At 46.4% G+C, this 25,667-nt stretch overlaps 1 protein-coding gene across 2 annotated transcripts in view; it reads right to left on the bottom strand.

The window, feature by feature from the left end:
• Window positions 1-444: 444 nt before the first annotated feature.
• TMCC1 (transmembrane and coiled-coil domain family 1) overlaps window positions 445-25,667 on the bottom strand; it is a 511,044-nt gene continuing 485,821 nt past the window's right edge. For both annotated transcript variants that reach the window (XM_085624460.1, XM_085624459.1), the window contains 2 exons: window positions 6,316-6,451; window positions 445-3,080 (listed from right to left, as the gene is read on the bottom strand). In XM_085624460.1, the coding sequence (XP_085480586.1) occupies window positions 2,766-3,080; window positions 6,316-6,451 (451 nt within the window). In that variant the 3' untranslated portion in view covers window positions 445-2,765. The remainder of the gene's footprint in view (window positions 3,081-6,315; window positions 6,452-25,667) is intronic.

Below are 25,667 nucleotides of genomic sequence, written 5' to 3'. Positions count from 1 at the left end.
ACATCTGGCGGTATTTCACAGAGTTTTAGGTAGGTGTTGATCAGCCAAGCCGAAATACACCTTCTACAAACACTCAAAGACATGAAGTTTACCTGGGTGATTCAAAGGGACAATAAGCCTTCAATGTAACATACAAGTCTTAGAAAGTACGCCAAAAAGAGAAGGCATGTTCAACTCTGACAGATAGCTTTTAAGGCGGGTGTTAAGAACAAAAGATGGAAAAAGAAAAGCAACTTCTGCATGCACGCAATGTGTGTTTTTAGATGGTGATATCTACTCCCCGCAAATAAAATGCTATTTTTCTACATACACACAGTCACAGCCACGCGGACACGTTTGTCACCCATGGTCAGTGTTAGCTAAGAAATGGCATTCATTCATGAGAGTGACACTGCCCTACATATTACATATATATTAACTTGAGATGCAATAATGAATGTGTCGTCATTTAAAAACATTTCTTTATTTAGACAAAGAGAGGCCCTCCCACACGCCCCTCTCACATCATCTTAATGATATTAACAATAAAAAAGAATCCTATTGGAAAGCACGAGGAAGCACTGGGAGTCGGAGCATGGCGCTCTTCAAGTATGTTCGTACGGATCATCATCTTTAAATCTGTGAATATACATATTTATGTACAGATACAAAAAGTGCGGCCAAGGGCTTTGCTGAAGGGAATGAACAACTTCAAAAGGTCTACTTCAAGAAATACTGCCGGCACATACGTGCTGATCATGAGTGACATCAGAAAGACTCGACTTCGAGCAGCAGACAGAGCGGCCGAGGTCCACCACTTCCTTCTCGTGGACGGTGACCGAGCGCCCGGCTGAACAAGCTGACCGAGACTACGCATCCAGTAAAGTGGCATCCCTGATACAGTGTCCCAGGAACAGGAGTAACCCCCAAATGCTTTGTGTAGACAAGGGCATCAATTCCCAATCCCTCCATACCATGCTACTGAAAATGCTACTGATAAATTACTGATAAACGTACTGCTTTCTACTACATGGGTGCACGCTTGGTTTCATTATTCAAATTTGGCCAACAGAAAATAAAGAAATATTTTGAGGTCGACTTGCGCATTAGCCACTATTTTATTAGGCATCATTTCCCATCTTGAGAAAGCTTGGGGCAGATCAGAGAAATGCCCTCTTGGATACAATTAGTGAGTAGACCTTTTACCAAGGAGGCCTTCAGCTATGTCCAATAACATGCTTTAGAATCCAATAGCTCAATTTTCAAATCCATCTCAGTTTTTTGGTAGTCTAAAAGAGACGAATCCAAAGACGAATGTGCTCTACTCGCATCTAAGCAATACGGATGAAATGGAATTCTGAGGAACACTAAGTGTAAGATGTTCCATAACGTCTAACAAATGGGACTAAAAAGATAATTGAACTTTGTGTGTTTTTGGCAAACTCTAATCCACTTTGAACTTCCTTTGGAAACTCAGTTCTTTAGTTCCGACCGCCAGGTGCACAAAAGGAGCTGATTCTTCGTGCACACCCACACACCCAGGAGTAATTCTGGTGAGACAGTAGTCCACTTTGTTTCATTGTCAAGACAAACAATTTTTTTCTTTGATAAAGCCAATCAGAACATTTTCATTCACTGTCTACATTACAGTAGATCTGTCAAAACATGTGAGGGATAGCAACATGTTTAGCTTTAGAGTTTATAAATAAGGAGATCTGAATTGGAACAGTCCTAGTAAAAAATAACTGCATTTCATATTGGTCATTCCACTTTTAAAAACACGGTCTCGTCATATACCAGCAACAATATTGGAAGTGATGCCTTTACCAATTGTCTGCCACATGGACAATGGCCACATTCCAAAAGATCAAGTAAATTGAATTCTGCTATGCTTGTGACTATCGCCCACTTGGATCATACAGGACACAAGAGAAACTCCACAGTAACATTTTCAGTAACATATGGAGAATATGCTACAACTCCCCCCTTAAACTCCTGAGGAAGATCTCCATGGCAGGCTTCACCATGCCAGCCAACAAACTGCCCTTAGGCCTTGTTGATATCAGGAAGGACATGAACTTCTGCAATAGTAGAACGAAAGGAAAATGGGACGAGACCTACAAATCGTCTTGTGACCGCATGGATATAATGAATTTATTGACCAGTGATTCACTGCAAAATTCTCTGTAAGTTGGCATGATATTTCCGTACCCCTACATGTGGTACCAAAAGACGGTTGCAAGAGTGAGATCCAAGCAGATTCCTGCAAAGGCAACACTCTAAGAGCCCGTGAAGATGTCCATCTGAACCTGGAATGTGGTTGGGGTTCACAGCAGAGCAGGTGGCCCAGCAGTGAGTTCTACTGTTAGTCAAGGTCTGGCACCAGTCTTGGACAATAGTCGTGCTCATTATTATTTCAGGAGTTCAGGATAGTAGTTAAAAGCCATCTTTTTCAATCACCCATTGGCGTGCTCCGAATTGATCGATATTTCTCTTTACTTCTCTTTTCTCTCAAGGACCATCACATTTGGATTCACAGAGGATCGCCTTATCCAAGAAACATTCTTGGAATCTTACCCCTGGAAAAAAAGTGTTTCTAAGAAAATCTATAAAATACTATTGCCATGTATCTTTCAAGGAGGACAAAAAAAACCTTCTAAAATGTAAACAAATCCACTCGGGCTCCTTCATCTTGGAGGAGTTAAGTCGTAGTGTTGGTGGCACAAAGTAGTGCAGTCGCCGTGCAAACGGGTGGTGCTCATCTCCTTAGTCGCACACTTAAGCCATCATCTAGGGGGCGCCAGAAAGCGTTCCAAGTAGTCAGCTGCGGCATCCCAGTGCTTCCAGAGAAAGGCAATGAACACCACCACAAAGAGAGAACTGCAGGTCCGGTTGCGGGTCTTGACCAGCGGCACGACACAGTTAGCCACCGTGGAGACAAAGACGAGGAGTACGGCCATGACAGCGAGCAGGATGTTGATCAACTTCCCAAGCAAGTTCCTGGCGGTGGCGTTCTCCAGCCCCTCCAGCTGCACCGCTTGCTGCTGCTGCTGCTGGAGCTCCATCTTGGAGATCCTGGTCTGACAGGCCTCCAGAGCTTCCTGTGGGACACCAAAGGGGAACATGTTAGAAGCAGCTCGGCATCGCCGTCAACATGACGGGGAGGGAACAAATCAGTAGGAATTTAAGGCCTGCCCATCATGGTCTGATTTAAACCCAAGCTAAAGAAAACCATGGCCACTACATTTGCAAGTCAGTGGGCGACCATATGGTGGGCAGAGCCGATTCTTTATGTGGCAAGGAAAGGCAAATTATTTGGCAACAAAGGCTAATTATGGTACGTATAGAAGGAAAGAATGCAATTAATTCTATGGCGTATTCTACCTATTTGGACATCTCCACACTGCTAATGGCGGGATTCCAATGCTTAAAAAATGCATGTGTTTCATAAGAAAAAACTACAGTCAGCAAATTCTATTCACATTGTAACGTAATTGTATCTATATAGCACTCACTACCACTGACAAGGCGCTGAAGCACTTTGTGGTGAGTAGCACAGTACTCCGGCACCAAGGGTAGTGGTTACTCCACTGCTTACGTTATTCTATCCCAATGAATGGTTTCATCTTGCACATACTCTTAAGAGTGCCATTTTATTAAAATTGCCCATTTCAACTCCTAGAGTAAAGCAGTGTAAAACATTTGCAACGTTGCATTCAACAGCAAACAAACCCACACATACATTTTGTGATAACATTTATGCCTTATTTACTTAGCATATCCTGGTCCTACTCGAACACCTGTCAACAGGTTCAAATGTACCCTATGTTTACTTTATAGGGCCGTTGGGAGTTAATCTTGAATTAAGAAACAGGCCTGCCAAGCAGTGCTGCACGTTTGCATGCCTGGCTTAAGAGCACAGCTGTCAGACAGACCTATTGGTCCCAATGATTTAAAACATACATAGAGTGGACTCTGGGTCACCTCATGCTATTGGCTGTTTGGTGCATCATTCTTTCTCCTATAAAGTGCTTGCATTGGAATGCCCGAGAGACAATCTTACAATCCCAAAAGCACCATAAATTACAAATTAAACGCATTAATTCATAGAGGCATTGCATACAGAAAGCAATCAACGACTGCTGATTTGTTAATTATCTGATCTAAAAATTAATTTATGAGTAATGAAATAGAACATTTTCATTACAAAGGAATAAAATCTTTCCATTCTGTTTAAATAACTATTTAAAATGTGTGTTTGGACCACTACAGACATTAGCCCTTACCTCAGTCGATCAGCCTTTCAAGAGACCATTTTGTCCACTTAATGTAAACCTTCTCAGTTGAATGCAGCAAACAGCTGAAAGGCGAACAATTAACTTTCGCAAAGTGTCTGACAAAGATTGTTAAGATCAGCGAATCGTCACTCTAGGAGAATTTATCAGTTTGTTTCACTAGAACCATACAACCCAACTCAATTGAGATTAAATAAGCAGTTACACTGAGCGGATGTGCTTATTCTAGAGTTTTAGTTTACTTTCCATGGACTTTGGTATTTAAAAGGCCGAATGTCCTTGTGAGGTGGCACTGCCTGCTCTCTTCTACCACCGAGTGATTCCAGATGGGGCATAACTTCACCCAAGTGCTTGTGCAAAAGTAAGGTTGCATGAAGAAAGACAACCAATAAAAAAGAAGAAACAAATCCAACAGGAAAGAAAAAAAATTATTTCTAAATAGAGAAAGTGAAGGTACTGGTGATAGAAGGATTTGAGGGGATACCGTGCTGGGGCAAAAGCAAGCAAGGTTACCCAAGGGAACAGCGCATGTCCGATATTTGACTGTCTCCAAGTAGGCCCTCTGGCTACCAGGTAAGAGGGTCGGAGAAGGGCAGGTCAGTCTCTGTCGTCAGAAGAAGGCACATAATGAGAAGGAAGACTAGGTTTAAACCAGGGTATGTCCTGGTACTACTTCATTGATGATTCCACATAAGACTACTACGGGTCCAAAAGGGGAGGATTTGCATTTTGCTGAGGCACTAAGAGTTGAAAGTGTCGATTAATTGAAGCAAACATCGATTCTCCACATCCCCTGCATCCTCCAGCCTACCTGGCTTTGACCCCTCTGCGGTCTGTATTAGAATTGTGAATGCATAGAACTTAAAGGACAGCCCACCCAGTCAAGAAATACATCTTACAGTATACTCTGGGGCAGCAAGTACTGCCTGGTACAGTCAGTGCAGGATCATGTGTTTATGGTCAAACAGAACAAAGGGACAGTGTGTGAATCCTGCCTGAGGAATACTCCTCCTTAAGCAGGACTAGGCTTGTGCTGATCCAATAAAAGGTCTCATCACTTCCACTAAGAATAAAGCAGGCTCCAACCGGTCTGGGCACAAAGGCAGATCTCCTGTATGATTGCACAAAGCACCACCATCCAGTCAAAAAGATGGGTCAGGTGTTACCAAATTTAAAGTTCTTTATCACCCAGTCATCACTGGTACTGAAAATCCCTTGGGTGTGCTACAAACACGACTGGACCACAAAAGCAAGACAAGCCCCAATTCAACTTCTACCAAAGTTACGATGATCCGAGTCATCCCTAAGACCCAAAGTTAATAATTGCTCAAGGCCAATCTCCTGAGCCACGCATTACATCTGCGGACCCTTTGGGAAACCGCCTTTACAACGATGCCTTTACCATGCATGGTAAGTATTGGTAAGATATAACAAATATATAAGGCTAAATTTAGGGTTATGGGGCGAGTAATGGTAACGTATGATAAGAGTAAATTTAGGATTATGGGGTTGGTAGTGCAAAAGGGTGGTAAGGGTAATTTGAGGGTTTAGGGGTCGGTTGGGTAAGGGTAATTTGAGGGTTTAAGGGTGGTAGTGGTAAATGGTAATTCGGTAGTTTAGGCTTGAGTAGTGGTACAGTGAGGTAAGGATCATTTTAGAGTGTAGGGGGTGGGTAGAGGCGGAGGAAGGTTAGGAGTAACCAAAAAGGAAAGGGTTTGTGGGCCCCCACCCCCTCAAAAAGAAGAAAACAAATACGTTTAGAGGTGGGTAGTGGTAAAGGAAGGGGGTTATGGGTTTTATTTACCTTATTATACTTACCATGTAAGGTAAAGACAAGCTGTAAAGGCTGCATGGAAAAGGCAAGCGTGGCATTATACAACCAAACCTTTTCCCAACAGAAGATTAACAAACATTGAGGAAAAGCTGAGAACAAAATATGACTCCTGTAAAGTTGCAATGTCTGTCCTGTTCCGCTACAGGGAGTCGGGGCTGTAACTTTTTCTGCTAAATGAATACATACATACTTCTATTTATTACACACCTGTATGTCGCGGGCTCGCTCGTAGGACTGATATGCTATCTTCTCCTCCATGCTGGCCAGCTCTTGCTTGAGGTTCAGAATCTCATTCTGGTGAAGTTCAGTCAAGTCATTCAGCTGCTCTTCCAGACGCTCACATCTGAAGAATGAAAGTGGTCACGTGAAATTAGAGCTTTGGCAAAATGTAGGTCATTGGAAAGACATTTGCTGACGTTCTGTATCCTTCCACCCGCAGCCCCGCGGAACTCTACTTCAAGCCTGTGCACACGCTTACTGCACCCAACTCTTCCTGGCCTCGCCTGCGCTACTGGAATCAAACTCACCGCCCTCCCAAACCATTGGTTCTGCTTTAGGTCTCTTCAGCAGGGTCTGTTCTTCCCCACCTTCACCCACAACATCTCCTGCGCCACACCTGGTCAGCCACTGCTGCTCCAACCATGCTCAGTCAATGTGTGCTCTACAAATAAGCCTGTTAAGTAGGACAAACATTTGTAAGACGGTGCAATAGGGGAGTTCCCTTTCCCCATCTGGGTCTCTCTCTCCTTCTCAGTCAGACATTCTCCAATTGTGCTTCCCAAAAGCACTTACTTTGCTACCTTTAGGAATGAATAGCATAGGGTTTCCCAGTGGAGACTAGATCTGTCTTTGCAGCACACACACTAAGTTTAACCTGAAAATGAAGAACACTTTTTGTGCTCCACGCAACCGGTGCACATGAGTAGAAGCGTGTCAATAGACTCCTCAGATGTAGACCTCACCTTTATCTTTGAAACTGTGCCCCGTGCACTGCGGAAGCAGCACCAAGGCCGTGCCAGCTGTGCCAATCACAAGTCAGAGCACATGTTGCATACAACAGCCTGACGTCACCAGGAGCTGGCAGGGTGGCGAGGAGTGCTTCACTGGCTGAATCAGCCTCCCAGGAACTGCTCATTTCCTGGGAGAGGTGATTCACGCTGAGATCAGAGTCCACCTCATATCACACCAGTGAGATAACATAACCCTGGTTTATGAACGAGGGGAGCAGGGTGACAGAACGTGATCAGTTCTCAACATCTGGCCCACCTGGACCTCGTTCCCATGGCTCTCATCCATGATGACACACGAGAGTGAGCTCATCAGACTCCAATCCCCTCTGCAAGGAATGGCAAAATCTCTATCTGGTAAGCAGTGTGAGGGCCAGAAGGTTTCCAGATTTTTAAAAACACATTCGAGCCACCCAACTCCCTACCCAGCTAAATCTCAAATCCGACATTCAAGGTGCGCATGTTCTGAAAGTGCCACACTGGTCACAATCCGAATTCCACAAGCAGTCAACACTTGCAATCAACCCTGGACCTCAGCATAATGTTGCATACACGAGTAAAGAGTCATTCAACACAGCTTGGCATGGTTCCGAGCCCTTTCCATGGGGCCACGGCGCAGACTAGCTCTAATGGCTGCCTACAATCACAATAATTCTATCAGTACATAAATTTGCTAGCATGGCCACCCACCCCAGCCCCAAACACAGATGCACTCAGCTCTCCCCAGCAGTGCCTGGTCTCTTTGGAAATTCTCTGAATGATCTGTGTGTTCTGAGAGAGTCCAGAGAAGACATGCACAAGCACTAACAGATGCATTGGACTGGATGCCGAATGGGGAGATTCCAGAGCAGACCTACACATGCCCTAACAGATGTATCTGAATGGTTGTCAAAAGCTCGGATTCCAGAGCAGACCAGCACATACACTAAAATATGCATGGGACTGGTTGCCAAATGCTGAGAGATTCCAGAGCAGGCTAGCACTAACAGAGGCATCGGACTGGCTACCGAATGCCGAGAGATTCCAGAGCAGACCTGCACATGCAACAGATGCATCGGACTGGTTGCTGAATGCTGTGAGATTCCAGAGCAGACTAGCACTTGCACTAACAGATGCATCGGACTGGTTGCTGAATGCTGTGAGATTCCAGAGCAGACCAGCACTTGCACTAACAGAAGCATCGGACTGGCTACCGAATGCAGAGAGATTCCAGAGCAGACCTGCACATGCAACAGATGCATCGGACTGGTTGCTGAATACTGTGAGATTCCAGAGCAGACCAGCACTTGCACTAACAGAAGCATCGGACTGGTTGCTGAATGCTGTGAGATTCCAGAGCAGACCAGCACTTGCACTAACGGAAGCATCGGACTGGTTGCTGAATGCCGAGAGATTCCAGAGCAGACCTGCACATGCACTAACGGAAGCATCGGACTGGTTGCTGAATGCTGTGAGATTCCAGAGCAGACCAGCACTTGCACTAACAGAAGCATCGGACTGGCTACCGAATGCAGAGAGATTCCAGAGCAGACCTGCACATGCAACAGATGCATCGGACTGGTTGCTGAATACTGTGAGATTCCAGAGCAGACCAGCACTTGCACTAACAGAAGCATCGGACTGGTTGCTGAATGCTGTGAGATTCCAGAGCAGACCAGCACTTGCACTAACAGAAGCATCGGACTGGTTGCTGAATGCCGAGAGATTCCAGAGCAGACCTGCACATGCACTAAAGAATGCATCGGACTGGTTGCCGAATGCTGTGAGATTCCAGAGCAGACCAGCACTTGCACTAACAGAAGCATCGGACTGGTTGCTGAATACTGTGAGATTCCAGCGCAGACCAGCACTTGCACTAACGGAAGCATCGGACTGGTTGCTGAATGCCAAGAGATTCCAGAGCAGACCTGCACATGCACTAAAGGATGCATCGGACTGGTTGCCGAATGCTGTGAGATTCCAGAGCAGACCAGCACTTGCACAAACAGAAGCATCGGACTGGTTGCTGAATACTGTGAGATTCCAGAGCAGACCAGCACTTGCACTAACGGAAGCATCGGACTGGTTGCTGAATGCCGAGAGATTCCAGAGCAGACCTGCACATGCACTAAAGAATGCATCGGACTGGTTGCCGAATGCTGTGAGATTCCAGAGCAGACCAGCACTTGCACTAACAGAAGCATCGGACTGGTTGCTGAATGCTGTGAGATTCCAGAGCAGACCAGCACTTGCACTAACAGAAGCATCGGACTGGTTGCTGAATACAGTGAGATTCCAGAGCAGACCAGCACTTGCACTAACAGAAGCATCGGACTGGACTGGTTGCTGAATGCTGTGAGATTCCAGAGCAGACCAGCACTTGCACTAACAGAAGCATCGGACTGGCTACCGAATGCAGAGAGATTCCAGAGCAGACCTGCACATGCAACAGATGCATCGGACTGGTTGCTGAATACTGTGAGATTCCAGAGCAGACCAGCACTTGCACTAACAGAAGCATCGGACTGGTTGCTGAATGCTGTGAGATTCCAGAGCAGACCAGCACTTGCACTAACAGAAGCATCGGACTGGTTGCTGAATACAGTGAGATTCCAGAGCAGACCAGCACATGCACTAAAGAATGCATCGGACTGGTTGCCGAATGCTGTGAGATTCCAGAGCAGACCAGCACTTGCACTAACAGAAGCATCGGACTGGTTGCTGAATACTGTGAGATTCCAGCGCAGACCAGCACTTGCACTAACGGAAGCATCGGACTGGTTGCTGAATGCCAAGAGATTCCAGAGCAGACCTGCACATGCACTAAAGAATGCATCGGACTGGTTGCCGAATGCTGTGAGATTCCAGAGCAGACCAGCACTTGCACTAACAGAAGCATCGGACTGGTTGCTGAATGCTGTGAGATTCCAGAGCAGACCAGCACTTGCACTAACAGAAGCATCGGACTGGTTGCTGAATGCTGTGAGATTCCAGAGCAGACCAGCACTTGCACTAACAGAAGCATCGGACTGGACTGGTTGCTGAATGCTGTGAGATTCCAGAGCAGACCAGCACTTGCACTAAAGAATGCATCGGACTGGTTGCTGAATGCTGTGAGATTCCAGAGCAGACCAGCACTTGCACTAACAGAAGCATCGGACTGGTTGCTGAATGCTGTGAGATTCCAGAGCAGACCTGCACATGCACTAACAGATGCATCGGACTGGTTGTTGAATGCTGTGAGATTCCAGAGCAGACCTGCACGAGCATACCTGCACTAACAGAAGCATCAGACTGGTTGCCGAATGCCGTGAGATTCCAGAGCAGACCAGCACATGCACTAACAGATGCATCGGACTGGCTGCCGAATGCTGTGAGATTCCAGAGCAAACCTGCTAAAGCACTAACAGATGCATCGGGCTGGTTGTCGAATGCTGTGAGATTCCAGAGCAGACATGCACATGCAATATAGAATGCATAGGACTGGTTGCCGAATGCTGAAAGATTCTAGGGCAGACCTGCACATGCACTAACAGATGCATTGGGCTGGTCGTCGAATGCTGTGAGATTCCAGGGCAGGCCTGCACATGCACTAACAGATGCATTGGCCTGGTTGGCGAATGCTGAAAGATTCCAGGGCAGACATGCACGAGCAGACCTGCACATGCAATAAAGAATGCATCAGACTGGTTGTTGAATGCTGTGAGATTCCAGAGCAAACCTGCACATGCACTAACAGATGCATCGGCCTGGCTGCCGAATGCTGTGAGATTCCCGGGCAGACCTGCACATGCAATAAAGAATGCATCCGGCTGGTTGCTGAATGCTGCGAGATTCCAGAACAAACCTGCACATGCACTTAAGGATGCATCGGGCCGGTTGCCGAATGCTGTGAGATTCTTGGCAGACCTGCACATGCACTAACAGATGCATCGGGCTGGTTGCCGAATGCTGAGTGATTCCAGACAGACCTGCACATGCACTAACAGATGCATCGGTCTGGTTGCTGAATGCTGTGAGATTCCAGAGCAGACATGCACATGCACTAACAGATGCATCAGGCTGGTTGCCGACTGCTGTGAGATTCCCGGGCAGACCGGCACATGCACTAACAGATGCATCGGACTGGTTGTTGAATGCTGTGAGATTCCAGAACAAACCTGCACATGCACTAAAGGATGCATCGGACTGGTTGCCGAATGCTGTGAGATTCCAGAACAAACCTGCACATGCACTATTAGATGCATCGGGCTGGTTGCCGAATGCTGTGAGACTCCCGGGCAGACCTGCACATGCACTAACAGATGCATCAGGCTGGTTGCCAAATGCTCAGTAGAACAATGAATGCAGTAACTCATTATCGATCACACACAATTATTCCTCTCTAAGAGTCGACTGAAGGTCAAACATTCTAAGCTCACACATACCACCACCAGCACGTGAGCAAGTGGGGGGCCTGTGTAGGAAATTCGACAAACCTCTCCTCACAGCCATCAACTGTTAGCTGGGGCGTACTCTCAATTCTGCTATTCCACATCAGACCTGGTCAGCAGCATTGCCTATAGGTTTTCGTCCTCATCACAATTATCATTTGCGCATCTTCCTCTCACACACCCTCACTCACACACACACCTAAAGGTGCTGCATCCCATAGTATGATAACAGTACCTCGGTGGTAATTTGCACACGACAACACTTCCCACATAGGCTCAAAACAAAAACACCGCCTTTCCAAACTAGCCACCCCGCCCAGTGTTGCTAGCTACTTGTACAGGTAAGCGCTTCAGGGTCCCCACATGGGGCTAAGCGCTGTATAAATGCTACAGTACAATAAAAGCTTTAAGACCAACTTCCATCCAGTGCTCCTCTCCTGACCTAAACAATGACTTGCTATTCAAGCTTTGGGAGAGAAGAGAACATGACTTGCAAATATTCACCACTAGTCAAGTCAAGTCAATAAACTTTATTCGGTTGTACGAATTGACAACCATAAAAGCATTTACATTACATTTAAAAAGATCACATTAATACATAAGAATAAAATACAGTTATAAAATAGGCAGGTGAAGACAATTATACAACAAGCGTTCAGAGTATTTTGTGGAGTCCATTATAAAAAAGAGGTAATAGCAATTCATATATTATTTTTATCCTTCCATACTATTTCTAAATTTTACTGCCAATTTTAAAAAACTACATAGATACATGGTATATTCACAACTTAATAGCTGAAGAAAGTGCAGTGCAGGACGATATTGTATAAAATTTAGTTTTTTCAGACAGGGTTTTAAAAATAGATTCCTCGGTACAGTATAAAAGGGACAAAAGAAAAGAAAGTGTGCCAGGTCTTGCGGAGACATATCGTCGCAGCCGCAAGCCGGCAACACTTGTCCACGATGAGATCCCCTAGGTACAGCCAGCAGAAAATGAAACAGATTAAACCTGAACCTGATCAGTAAAAAACGGTCATAACTGGACAATTGCCAGGATAAATAGGGTTCCATGAGCAAGGTGCTTTTTACTAAAACATGATTACGAACACTTTCTTTTTTTAGCTCACGTGATTCCCTATCTTGAATTCTAAGATCAATAAAAGCTTTCTTGACCGTTATAACATCCTGTTTAGTGATCGATTCAGGGGATAAAAAGAGTTCAAGGCGGCCTAGATCAGCAAAGCACTTAAAAAGATACTTTAACCAGGGAACCTTCATCCTGTTGTCCCATGTGAGTGACTCTCTTAAAATAAGCTGGGTTAGTGGAATGTTGTCATTTAACCAACAATTCATCCAGCATAACAAGGGATTAACAGCAATCTTGTCACTTACGAAAGAAACCCCCAGTTCCTCGTGCACGGAGAAGTTGGCCGTGCCCCTGGGAACCCTTAGTACTAATTTCAAGAAGTTATTTTCAACAGTCTGTAAGGGAACCGGAGGAACATAACCCCAAATTTCACTTCCATAGCACGCTGTGGAGACACTTTTTGCTTGGTAAAGTTGGAGCAAGGCGGCAACTGGACTATTGCCCACTTTCTTAGAAAAGTCCATTATTGCCGCGTTTACCCTAGTGACTTCTCCCTTCTTTTTTTCATACACGGGTCCCCAATTTAATTGACTGTCAAAGAGGACCCCGAGATAGGAAAATGTATGTGTAGTAGGAATACGTACACCATTTACATTTAGGCAATTTGCTTTTTTATTTCCCTGTCCAACCTTCATTATGTATGATTTAGAGTTATTAATGCTTAACTCTCTTGAGGTCATGAAAGAATGGAAGGAGTCTAGTAAGATTTGTAGTCCGTTTGCTGTTCTTGAGAGTAAAACTGCGTCATCCGCATATAAAAGGACTGGCAGCCCCCTACGGCCTATGTACGGATAATCCGTATTAGTACTTAAAAGATGCTCTTCCAGGTCATTTATATATAAATTAAAAAGGAATGGGGCCAGGATGCAGCCTTGTCGGACACCACGATGCACCCCAAATTCTTTGGTCACATTGAGGTCTTGGGTGAATCTGACATTTGCATTGGTGTCCGAATGCATATCATCTAACAAATCAACTAAGTTTGGGTCCACACCCATTTTTAGCATGGCGTCCCAAAGCTTCCCCCGGCTCACACAATCGAAAGCCGAGGAAAGATCCATGAACGCCATATGGATCGTTCCTCTTCGAGCCTTAGTATACTTCGCGATGATGAGGTATAAGTTTAAACATTGTGAAATCGTAGAATGACCAGGCCTGAATCCATACTGGATTGAAGATATTATATTATTTTCTTCTGACCATGTGACCAATCTGTTCAATATTACACCTCCCACGACTTTGACCACAGAGTTTATTAGAGATATTGGTCGATAGCAGGCAGGGCTACTGCGGTCTCCTTTTTTAAAAATAGGCACAATAGTGGATACCCCCCATGATTTTGGGCATCCACAAAGCACAGCAGCATTAAGTACAGCTGTAAGGACTGGTGCCCAGAGTGTTATACAAGATTTAAAAAGATCAGGAGGGAGACCGTCGGGACCTGGGGCCTTGTTGTTTGATAGGCCTTCTATGCCCTTTAATACCTCATCAATTGTGAAGAACAGAGATTTTTCACTAATTTCTTTAGGACTGCGTTGTACCTGGGAACCGTTACCTTTAAAAATAGAACTGAAGTGATTAATCCAAACATCTTCTGGGATATTGGTGCCTATACTTGAAATACTAGGATGATCAAATAAGGGTTTGTTAATGATCTCCCAGAACTTAGAGCTATTTTTTAGTATCTCTGGGTCTAACAAGGACTCCCAAACGCTTTTCTTGACAGCACGTTTACGAATGGCAAGAGACTTTTTATACTCAGCCCGCAACACCCTGATGGTTGAAGGATCTCTCTGGTTTGATTTTAATGCTTTCTTGAGCTCGCGACTGGCCTTCGAACAGTTGCTGTCAAACCATTTTGGGTTATTGGATGAGTTAGCTAACCTCTTAGCAGGTAACGTTAAAAGTGACTCCACCTTTTTAGCAATCTCATTAAAAGACGTCAGAATTTGTAATGGTGCTGAGGCAGTAGATGTACATGTTATCAGATCATGATGGCATACATTGTTGATGGAAGAATAAAATTGCTTACAGTCCACCATTGACCACTTTAAGCGTCGCTTACCATTAACGCATTTAGAGATACCACAGTCCTCTCGAGGGTTATGTTTTTCGAGTAAGTTCACACCCATAGTGATACATAAAGGATTGTGATCACTGAAAATGCTTGAAATAATCGAAAAATCCCCAACAAAATTAACAAGTTCGGCCGATAATAGGATATGGTCTATATATGACCCTGTTGCGTGACCTTTAAAAGTAGGGGTTGAAAATACAGTTTGTTCCTCAACTATTGACATAGCAGTGAAAAGGTTATATTCATTCATTAAGTCATTTAAACATGAACCCCTTCGCGAGTGATCAAAGTGTATTCCTTCCAGATTGTTACAGCCCAAGTGACCAACAGGACTCAGGCTAGGATTCCCACATAAATGAGTGTTGAAATCACCCGCTATTATCTTAAGGCGGGGAAGGGAATCATCTTTGGCCCTTAGGAATTCACGCAATGACTCCATGTTGCTATCGCCAGACTGACTCACTGCGTTATAAAAGTTGATCAGAGCAAAACTTGTACTGCCCCTCTTAAATTCGACAACCTGAATATTATTATTGCCAGAATGGTGTACAGTTTTAAGGCATATTAGTGATAGGTTAACAAAGATTGCCAAACCCCCTTTAGCTCTACCACTAGGTGAGGGAACTGCCGGGGTTATAAAACTCTCATAACCGTCAATGTGTATATTTTTCCCCACTGCCCAGGTTTCTTGAAGGCATATAACGGGGTAATTTTTAACAAAGGATAACCAATCTGTATTAGACAATTTATCCTGCAGTCCAGCTATATTCCAGGATAATAGCCCCTCCTTATATTTAATTGATTCATATTGTAATATAGCCACATTTCCACATGCAATTTGAGTGATAGGTGATGAGCCTGTACAGCAGCGTACCCCATCTGACCCAGGATTAGCCGGAGAACAAGCTTGAGGACAGGCTGGGTTTATATCAGTGGGTAAACCTGGTATATCTATTTGATTCCAGCCAACCAGACCCCCATCCTTACTGCCTTGCGGTTCTAACCCTTGAAAAATATCTCCAAAGTCTGTAACTTCTGGCAATCGGTCGGTGGGGAGGAGGTTAGAAGATGTGTCAGGTAGTCATTCCACCCCATCCAGTCCCCCCTCGTCTGAGAAGATACCATACCTATTGGAGATGGGGATGTTAAAATGATTATTAAAATGAGTAGAGTAATATTGATCTGGAGGGGGTGATCGTATTGGACGTGCCCTTTTATCCTGACTATACCCCCAGTTATTAGTTGGTGCCTCAAAACCCCAGCCATTAGATGTCGCTGGCCATATAGGCCTGGTGAAATTATGGGTAGGCTTAGGATAGGACATGCTCCGCTGTTTTTTGCCGAAAAATTCTAGGGTGAGAGGAATGATGGTACCTCTTCTGCGCTGCGGCGGCAAAATATTTGGCAGGATGTTTGGTAAAACTGCAGAATTGGCAAAATTTATAATAATGCAGTCACCCTTGAATTTTTTAGGGTTTTGACCTATCCATGGGACCCTTCTGGCTGACTTAATGTCACCAGCTAGCTGTTGTTTCCCCCACGGGGCCAGCTGCATATTGCCTGATAGCCAGTGCAGGACCTTACTTGTTACTGCCGGGGGGGGATTCTGATTGGTCTGGGGCTAATGAGGGGACGTTAGCCAATACCAGTACTAATGGAGCCGCATCTTCGAAAGAACTGTACCGTAACTTCTTCTGTGGTAGGTGCAGGTATTACAGGCGGAATTGGGGGTAATGTATCTCCTGGCCGTAAATGATGTGTCGCTGTGGATGAGGACTGTTCCTGTAAATTTGCGTGTACAGAATTTGAGGTAGTGCCACCCTCAGATGAAGGAAAAAGAGCCTCTTTTACGGGTAGAGCTAGGCTGATAACTGTGTCTGATATATTAGACACAGCTTCTACTAACTTTTTTTGATCTGCACCTAGTTTCTTTATATCTGCAGTTAGCTTGTCCAATTTGGTCACTACTGGTTTAATTAAGATTTTAAGTTTGGTGTCAATTAAATCAGCTAATCTAGATAATAACTCCTCATCCACATTATACTTCTCGGGTTCTTCTGCTTTCCCCCTGCTTTTGTCCCTGCTTCTCACGGGTGACGCAACCCTCTTCTTCCCTAAAAGAACTCCACCACGGTATAATTGAGTTTTTCTACATTTTCTGATAGCACGTGGCGCATGATCTAGAACTGGGGGATCAGCTTCATTATTTGGCTGCTCACTCTCCTGCACAATTTGATCTTGGTCTTGATCAGTGTCAACTACCTGGCATTCCGAGTCATTAGCCCGAGCTATGTCCTGACCCAGTGTTGTACGAGTACACAGGTTTGAAATGCCATGTTCTAAGATATCAAAGTCTGAAACAGCACTTCCCTCGACCTGAGAAGGATTATCAATCCAGGGTGAATCAGATGAAGGGCTTAGGGGAGATAAGTTAGGAGACAGGCTAAGACCTAAGGATTCGCGCCTCTCGTTATTAATCTTAGAGACTACTTGTATCATATAGTTTTCTATAGAGTTACCTCCCGCCGCTAAATTCTTTTTAGGCATTCTTCTTGAACTAGTAAAAATAACCAAATAACAACAGTGTTTATAATGGATGACGGTATATCCAAGAAGTAGAAACAAGTATGAATAGCCTTACTGCACACCATGCAAAACGAAGACACTAAGGGCTGAGTAGCGTGTCCAGTCCAGTCTCGGACTGTCTAAGACTGTCCGCCCTTTGTCCGGGCTTCGTCCGGCGCCCACCCGCGCGCGTCCCGCGTCGCGGGGGCTCTCGTTCACGTTTATGCGCTTCAGGCGCGCTTCTGGATGACGTAGGCGGGCTCGTCCCGCAGGGGCCGCCGGGAGCTGTGGTTCCCCTGCACACAGCGGCCGTTTGCCTGGAAAATACGGCGGCGGCAGGGAACCCCAAGGACTGAAGAAAAGCGCGTCCCACAAGCGCTAGTGACACACCGTGGTTCTGGAGACAAATAGCGGTAAGACCACCTCGCTGACACACACTCCCACTCTGCCGAGGGCTCTCGTTCACGTTTATGCGCTTCAGGCGCGCTTCTGGATGACGTAGGCGGGCTCGTCCCGCAGGGGCCGCCGGGAGCTGTGGTTCCCCTGCACACAGCGGCCGTTTGCCTGGAAAATACGGCGGCGGCAGGGAACCCCAAGGACTGAAGAAAAGCGCGTCCCACAAGCGCTAGTGACACACCGTGGTTCTGGAGACAAATAGCGGTAAGACCACCTCGCTGACACACACTCCCACTCTGCCGAGGGCTCTCGTTCACGTTTATGCGCTTCAGGCGCGCTTCTGGATGACGTAGGCGGGCTCGTCCCGCAGGGGCCGCCGGGAGCTGTGGTTCCCCTGCACACAGCGGCCGTTTGCCTGGAAAATACAGCGGCGGCAGGGAACCCCAAGGACTGAAGAAAAGCGCGTCCCACAAGCGCTAGTGACACACCGTGGTTCTGGAGACAAATAGCGGTAAGACCACCTCGCTGACACACACTCCCACTCTGCCGAGGGCTCTCGTTCACGTTTATGCGCTTCAGGCGCGCTTCTGGATGACGTAGGCGGGCTCGTCCCGCAGGGGCCGCCGGGCGCTGTGGTTCCCCTGCACACAGCGGCCGTTTGCCTGGAAAATACGGCGGCGGCAGGGAACCCCAAGGACTGAAGAAAAGCGCGTCCCACAAGCGCTAGTGACACACCGTGGTTCTGGAGACAAATAGCGGTAAGACCACCTCGCTGACACACACTCCACTAAATGTTGCCTGTTTTTATCAGGAGTAAAAGACTCCTGTGCCCTCCGACACGCCGCTGCTAAAACCCAACAGGAGCTGCATCATAGCAAAGCAAGTGCAGGAGGTTGAAAGGTGGAGCCAGAAACATGCCCATGGTCACAGCGGACACCACCGACTGCGATAACAAAACCTGAAGGTGGGTGAGAATTGGCAAACACAGGATGTCAACATTCTAAAGGCATTTACATTCGCTGGGTACATTCTGCATAGCGAGATTAGCAAAAGTCTGATTCATGGAAGACAAACAAACTGTTTACAGAGTTAGACAGGTCTGTATAAATACACAGAGCACAAGGCTTCCATCTGCGTCTGAGGGCAGTCCAGGAGGCGAGGTGCATGTCTGAGGCCACTTCAGACAGCCAACCGAGAGGACGTGTGAGGAGTACTGACAACAAGTCACCAGTCAGCCTGAAATACCTTTGCGCTGCAATCAGATTAATGTTGCATTGAGTAGATGGAAGGCGTCGCACAAAGCCCACGAGCTTCCTACCAAGGAACGGTTAATACTGTATGATCAAGATAAGATTACATGCATAAAGGGCCACGGTAGTCAATCGAAAGCTTCATGATATCAGAGAGTTGAACACATGGACCAAAACTCCGGGTCCGCTGAGGGTTAAGTGCACAGCGGGGGCTAGTGGGTACCTCGTGGAGTCAACACTAGCCTTTCTGCTGCCGATCTAAGGAATCCCTATGGAGGTCACAAGAGCAGGCACACTGGGGACCACCTAAGTGTAGGCTCTAAAGATTGTAGTCTACTGGGGTACCCCTAGCCTTTGTCCTATAAGGAGGAGTACAAACCCTCCTGTAGGGACCTCTCTGGAGGTAACAAGCCCAGGCACACTGGGGACCACCTACGTGTAGGCTCTAAAGTTTGTAGTCTACTGGGGTACCCCTAGCCTTTGTCCTATAAGGAGGAGTACAAACCCTCCTGTAGGGACCTCTCAGGAGGAAACAAGCCCAGGCACACTGGGGACCACCTAAGTGCAGGCTCTCAAGTTTGTCGTCTACTACACAACCCTAGCCTTTGTCCTATAAGAAGGAGTACAACCACTCCTGTAGGAACCTCTCTGGAGGTAATAAGATTTCATGTAGGCTGAAGGACATCGAACACAACATCCTGAAATGTAGAGCTTCCCATGAGGGGGGACGAGGCTCAATGTAGGGTACAAGGGGTGAGAGCACCAGCACTTCCACAGGCTCTCCTTGGAAGAAATAAAAGAGAATGCCCTGGCTGGCAGATGTCCAAACACTGACTTTCCCTAAGTTTTGGTTGAGCTCTGCAAACAGATTCAAACTCACTTGGGCAAAAATGCAGACACAGCTTCGTTCTGCGGCAGAGAGAGCCGCTGGAGGGGTCACCGGAAGTACAAATGATAGCTGCGATAAAGCGGATGTTTCATCTCCAGGAAGAGCAGCACGGGCAGGCATTTTCGCTGTTCTGGTACAGTTTCTGCTCTGTGCCCTTCTCCTTCCTCGTGGCACAGAGGTGGTATGTATTGGCTGCTCCATTGTGGAGCCTCTGCCTCTCCCCTAGATGATGGTGCCACAAGCGAAGGTAGCCTTGGTCTCCCCATTGCCCTCCAACCAGCCTTACAGCTAAAGAAATGTTACCATTTCGTGGAGATTCGCTGTCAAACTCACAGAACCACGCGATGGAGGTGAAAAGAGAATGGGCAACTCACAGCCTTAACGAGATTTCACTCCACCGCTCTTAGTGTGTGGAGGAAAGACCACAAGCATCTATTGTGTGTGACCAGCCCCGCCACCATCTCAGATAGAAACACCCAACGTGGGCAGTCCAGGAACACGCGATTCATCCCATGGTACAAAGACGACGTGTATCCACTGGTATCCATGCCCACGACCAATGTATGCACCAGCAGAACATTAAGAGCCGATTCCCGCTCTATGAGGCTGAAATGATTTTAAGTATAATGCCCCAGGAGCCAAAGAGGGTCACTCTCGTGCAGAGCCAGTGGCCCGGAACAAAATCATGCAGGAGCAGATAAATCATTTAAGGAGCACACAGGAGTGTGACAAAGCTATACCGACCAGTGCCATGTAACCTTTATTAAACAGGGAGCTTTAAGTGGGCCGGGTCTGGCAGGTACCAAACATGCAAAAACAACAATTGATGGACAGAATGCAGAACAATGTCATACATTCACCCCAGTACAGAGATCTGGGCCTAAATCCATCGTCTTTTTGCTCACCATGCCATTCCAGTTTGAACCCAGCCATATGCAAATCAGTCTTGACCCTGTGCCTCATGGGAACAGTCCAGCCCGAGCTGCCAAGCCAGGTCCTCCCTAGACCGGAAACAAGCATCCTAGGACCGGTTTCGGGGTTTCACCCCTCTTCAGCCAGGATAGCTTGACTCCAGTGGCATGGAGAGCATGGACCCACGTCTGGGTATACCCGTCCCACTCGTGGTGACAAATGCAAAAACAACAGTTGATGGACAGAATGCAGAACAATGTCAAACATGGCCAAACCGCAAACACATGCCTCGAGGCGAGTACACAAGCAAGCCCAGTATCTCCGATATCTGGCCTTTTCGTAAGTGAGAACAAAAAAACACTCCCTGTGTAAGACAAAGCTGGGGCCTGTGCTCAAAATAAGAGCACTAGGGCAGGCAGACAAGGTGACCCGAGTCCGGACAGTGCAGGGAATCTCCGCCCTGGTTCACAGAGTAGGGACTGCGGCGGCGATAACAGCCCTGAGACATTGGTCTTTGGTGCGCCACGGGCTTTTTTTATTTGGTTTAAACAAACAAAACCAATGGCAGGTTCAACTACCTGTACTCACATAGTGCAAACTACTCCGTAAGTCTAGCAGGGAGTTTGAAATCGGAAATATGAATATGGCCGTAATTGTGAGCTAAGGAAGCATGGAGGAGCGTGTTGGTGCTTTTCTGGTGGACTGCCGGGGGTCCACAGAGCACAACACGAAAAAGGTTTGGTTTTAGGCTGGCTGGCCCTTTGTGGCGTTTGGAATGTTAACAAAAGGGGAGCTTTATTTACTTTACAGTCGATTTGGGGACTCCCAACTACGGAAATGTTTTTGGGTTTGGTGGTGGTGGTTCTGTTTTTATTCCTAGTGTATTAACCAGCGTTTCCTCTGCTTGTGAAACGTTTTACACATTATGGAAACTATAGTAAACAGACCAAAAACATGGATGGAGTGTGACAGGCGAATGGGAAATGTTATCAAAAAGGAAATGAGCTTGTAAGAGCCAGAGCACATACATCATTATTCAATGTACAGGTGTTAGCAGCTCTTGAGCATGTCCTTACACCTGCTTAGTGCATGCGGTGAAACAGGTCCAAATATGTATATAAGAGGATTTTGCAGACAGTGAGCTTTCTTTAATGGAGGCCCAAAAGAAAGGACCTGCAAAGGGGAAGAAAACAAGTTACTTACCTGTAACTACAGTTATCCAGTATTGGTATCTTTCATAGATTCACATGCCTGAATCATTCCCCGTCGCCGAGGCGGGAGTCCCCGGTAAATAAAAAAGTAGTGCCAAAATGCTAGTAGCAGTAGTAGGCCCAAAGAAAAGGCCCAAAGCCTGTATCTTAGCAGCCTATCTACCTCATTATGCAAAAAGAACCAAGAATTTGGTAACAACCAATCAGACACCAGCACCCTTCTAGAACCCTCTCAGCAGAGCCAGTTCTCCTCAGATTTTCGTAGCACAAGTGGGAAGTGAACCTCCCAAATTATATAGAACTGACTCTACGGGGAGGAGGGTGGGTGCATGTGAATCTATGAAAGATACCAATACTGGATAACTGTAGTTACAGGTAAGTAACTTGTTTTCTTATCCAGTATTGGGGTATCTTTCATAGATTCACATGCCTGAATCAGAATAGCGAGCAGTATACCAAGTATACAGTCGTTTGCGGATGGCGGGAGACTAGTGCTGATACTCCCTAATTGCATCCACAGCTTGTAACAAGAGGTATAAGAAAAGATCTTAAAATTCAAAATATGCCATCTATAAAGAGAAAAGCATGTTAACATGAAAGCAAATCATCATTGTAACACATTGCATTGTTATATTAAAGATATCCACATCTTACATATTAAAATATGAAAAAAGGGTACCTGAAGGTATCTCAAAGAAACAGATGTCGTAGTACAGCTTGCCCAACTGCTGCATCGTCACGATGCGTAGATTGGAGGCAGTAATGTCTGGTAAACGTGTGGACATTTTTCCATGTCGCAGCACGGCAGATATTTTCTAGAGTCACACCAGCAAACAATGCTGTAGACGCTGCTACTGTCCTCGTGGAATGGGCCTTGGGTTTCCTCAACAGAGGCCTGTGAGCCTTGTCATGGCAGAAAAGTATTGTAGATGCTATCCATCTGGCAATGGTGGATTTTGTAACCGCCTTTCCCAGAGTAGTTTGGCCATAAGCCACGAATAATTGATCAGACTTTCTGAGGTTCTTTGTTTTCAGAAGATAGAATTTAAGACATCTCTTGATATCGAGAGAATGTAAGGCTCGTTCCACTGGGGTGGATGGATTAGGAAAGAAAGTCTTTAACGTCACTGGTTCATTAAGATGAAATTGTGAAGGCACCTTAGGTATAAACGTTGGATTAGTTCGGAGGTGCACGTAGTCTTGAGTGAAGCGTAGAAAAGGTTCCTTTACAGTAAACGCCTGAATCTCACTCACTCTTCGAGCTGATGTTAAAGCCAGAAGTAAAGCAACCTTCCATGTAAGGAATTTTAGGTCAGCCTTGTGGATGGGCTCGAATGGATGCTTCATTAACTGTAATAGGACTGTGTTGAGTTCCCATTCCGGTGGCGGAAGTCTGACCGGAGGAAACTCTCGGAATAGTCCTTTCATAAACTGTTTAATTAAAGAGGATGAACAAAGAGAAGGGCCATGAGCACCCCTTCTGAATCTTGAAAGTGCAGCTAAGTGGACCTTGACTGAAGGGAAAGAAAGCCCAGATCTTGCCAGGTGTAACAAGTAAGGAAGGATCTTTTCTGCAGGGTCATCCACCGGGTGCACCTGGTTTGCTTCACACCAGCAGCAAAACCGTTTCCATTTTAGACGGTAAGTTTTTATCGTGCTCTGAGCTCGTGATTTTGTTAATATATCCCTACAGTCCTGAGGGATATCCAGGTCCTTAAACTCTAAGAAGTCAGGAGCCATGCGTGTAAATGTAGGGACTGAGGGTCCGGGTGGAGAACCTGACCCTTGTTCCTTGACAGCATTGTGGGCGTCGGGCGAAGACTGATCGGCTGGTCCTGTGATAGCAATAGGAGCTCCTGAAACCAGTATTGGCGTGGCCATCTGGGTGCAATCAAGATGAGACGACAGCCCTCCAACTTCATCTTGCGTATGACCCTCGGTATCAGGGGTATCGGGGGAAAAGCGTAAGCACAAATCCCTGACCATCGCATGGGCAGGGCATTCCCCCTTGAGCCCTGTTGAGGGTATCTGCTGGCATAGAAGCGGCATTTCTTGTTCTCCTTCGTAGCGAACAAATCCAGCGGTGGTGTTCCCCAAGCTCTGAATATTCTGAGCACCTGAGCTTGCTCTAGCTCCCATTCGTGGCAATCTGATTGGGATCTGCTGAGCGTGTCCGCTAATGTATTGCAGAGACCTCTGACATGTTCTGCCCTGAGGGTTATGCTGTGGAGTGTGACCCATTCCCACAACTCCTGAGCTTCCGTGGACAAAGTTGCTGATCTTGTTCCTCCTTGTTTGTTCACGTAGAACATGCTGGTAGTATTGTCGGTTCGAATTAGAACCGAAGAACCTGCAATCCTTGGAAGGAAAGCTTGCAGAGACAGAAAAATTGCTCGCAATTCCAGACTGTTGATGTGTTTGTTTTTGTACTCTGGGGACCACTTCCCCTGTATCTGTAAATCTTGGAGATGACCTCCCCATCCTTCCATGGAAGCATCGGTAGTGAGGACAAAGTCTGGAATTTTCTGAATGAAAGTAAGTCCTTCTGATAAGTTGGGAACATGGGACCACCAACGTAGAGCGCTCTTCATGCCTGAAGTGACTCTGATGATGTCGTCGAAGGTGCCCTTCACCTGCTGCCACTGAAGGTGTAACTCCTCCTGCAAGGGTCGCATGCGGAGCCGCGCCAGAGGAACGAGGTGTATTGCAGAGGAGCACATCCCTAGCAGCGACGCGAACATCCGGACAGAAACTGACTTTCTTTTGGAAATTCGGATTGCTAAGTTTTGAAGACGAACCTGCCGTTCGTGAGACAAGAATGCCTTGCAGCGGACGGTATCTAACAGCGCGCCCAAAAAAGGAAGGATCTGCCTTGGTTGTAATTGAGATTTGCTCCTGTTGATCGTAAGCCCCAGAGAGTGGAACAGACGAAGAGATGTTGTCACAGCAGTCTTGACTGATCTTTCCGAAGGACCCTTTATTAGCCAGTCGTCTAAATACGGAAAGACTTGGATTCCTTGGGAGCGCAACACTGCTGCCACTGGAGCTAGGCACTTCGTAAAGATCCTTGGGGCAGATTTTAACCCAAACGGGAGCACCTTGAACTGGTAATGGGCGCCAGCCACTGTGAAGCGAAGATACTTGCGATGCTTCGGATGTATTGGGATGTGAAAGTAAGCGTCTTCCATATCTAAGGAAGCTAGAAAATCTCCCTCGTTGAGGCAACCTAGAATTTCCGCCAGAGTGACCATGCGAAATCCCTGCTTCTTGAGGAATCTGTTCAGATTGCGAAGGTCTAAGATTGGGCGCCACTCCCCTGATTTCTTCTTGATGAGAAAAAAGCGGGAATAGAAACCTGTCCCCTTTTGAAGCGCAGGAACCTTCTCGATTGCGTTCTTGAGGAGCATTGTTAAAGCTTCCTTGAATAGTAAGTGAAGACGAGGGGGAGGGGGTCCCTTGGGTGGTTTGTTGGGTGGTTTGGTGACAAACTCTAAGGTATGACCGTTGTGAACCAGGTCCAGAACCCACTGGTCCGACGTAATTTCTTGCCACCTGGTCGCAAAAGTTGAAATTTTTGCACCCACAGGGAGGGGAAAAGGAGTGAAAGGCGCCCTGCAGAAATCATTGCTTCCGTGAGGTGTCTCTTCCCTGATTCTGCGATCTTTTTCGTCCGCCTTGACGAGAGAAACCAGA

Source organism: Triturus cristatus, chromosome 9 (assembly GCF_964204655.1).
Source record: "Triturus cristatus chromosome 9, aTriCri1.1, whole genome shotgun sequence".
In the NCBI taxonomy this organism is placed as follows: Eukaryota; Metazoa; Chordata; class Amphibia; order Caudata; family Salamandridae; genus Triturus; species Triturus cristatus.
This window is presented reverse-complemented; position numbering and strand designations above follow the sequence as displayed.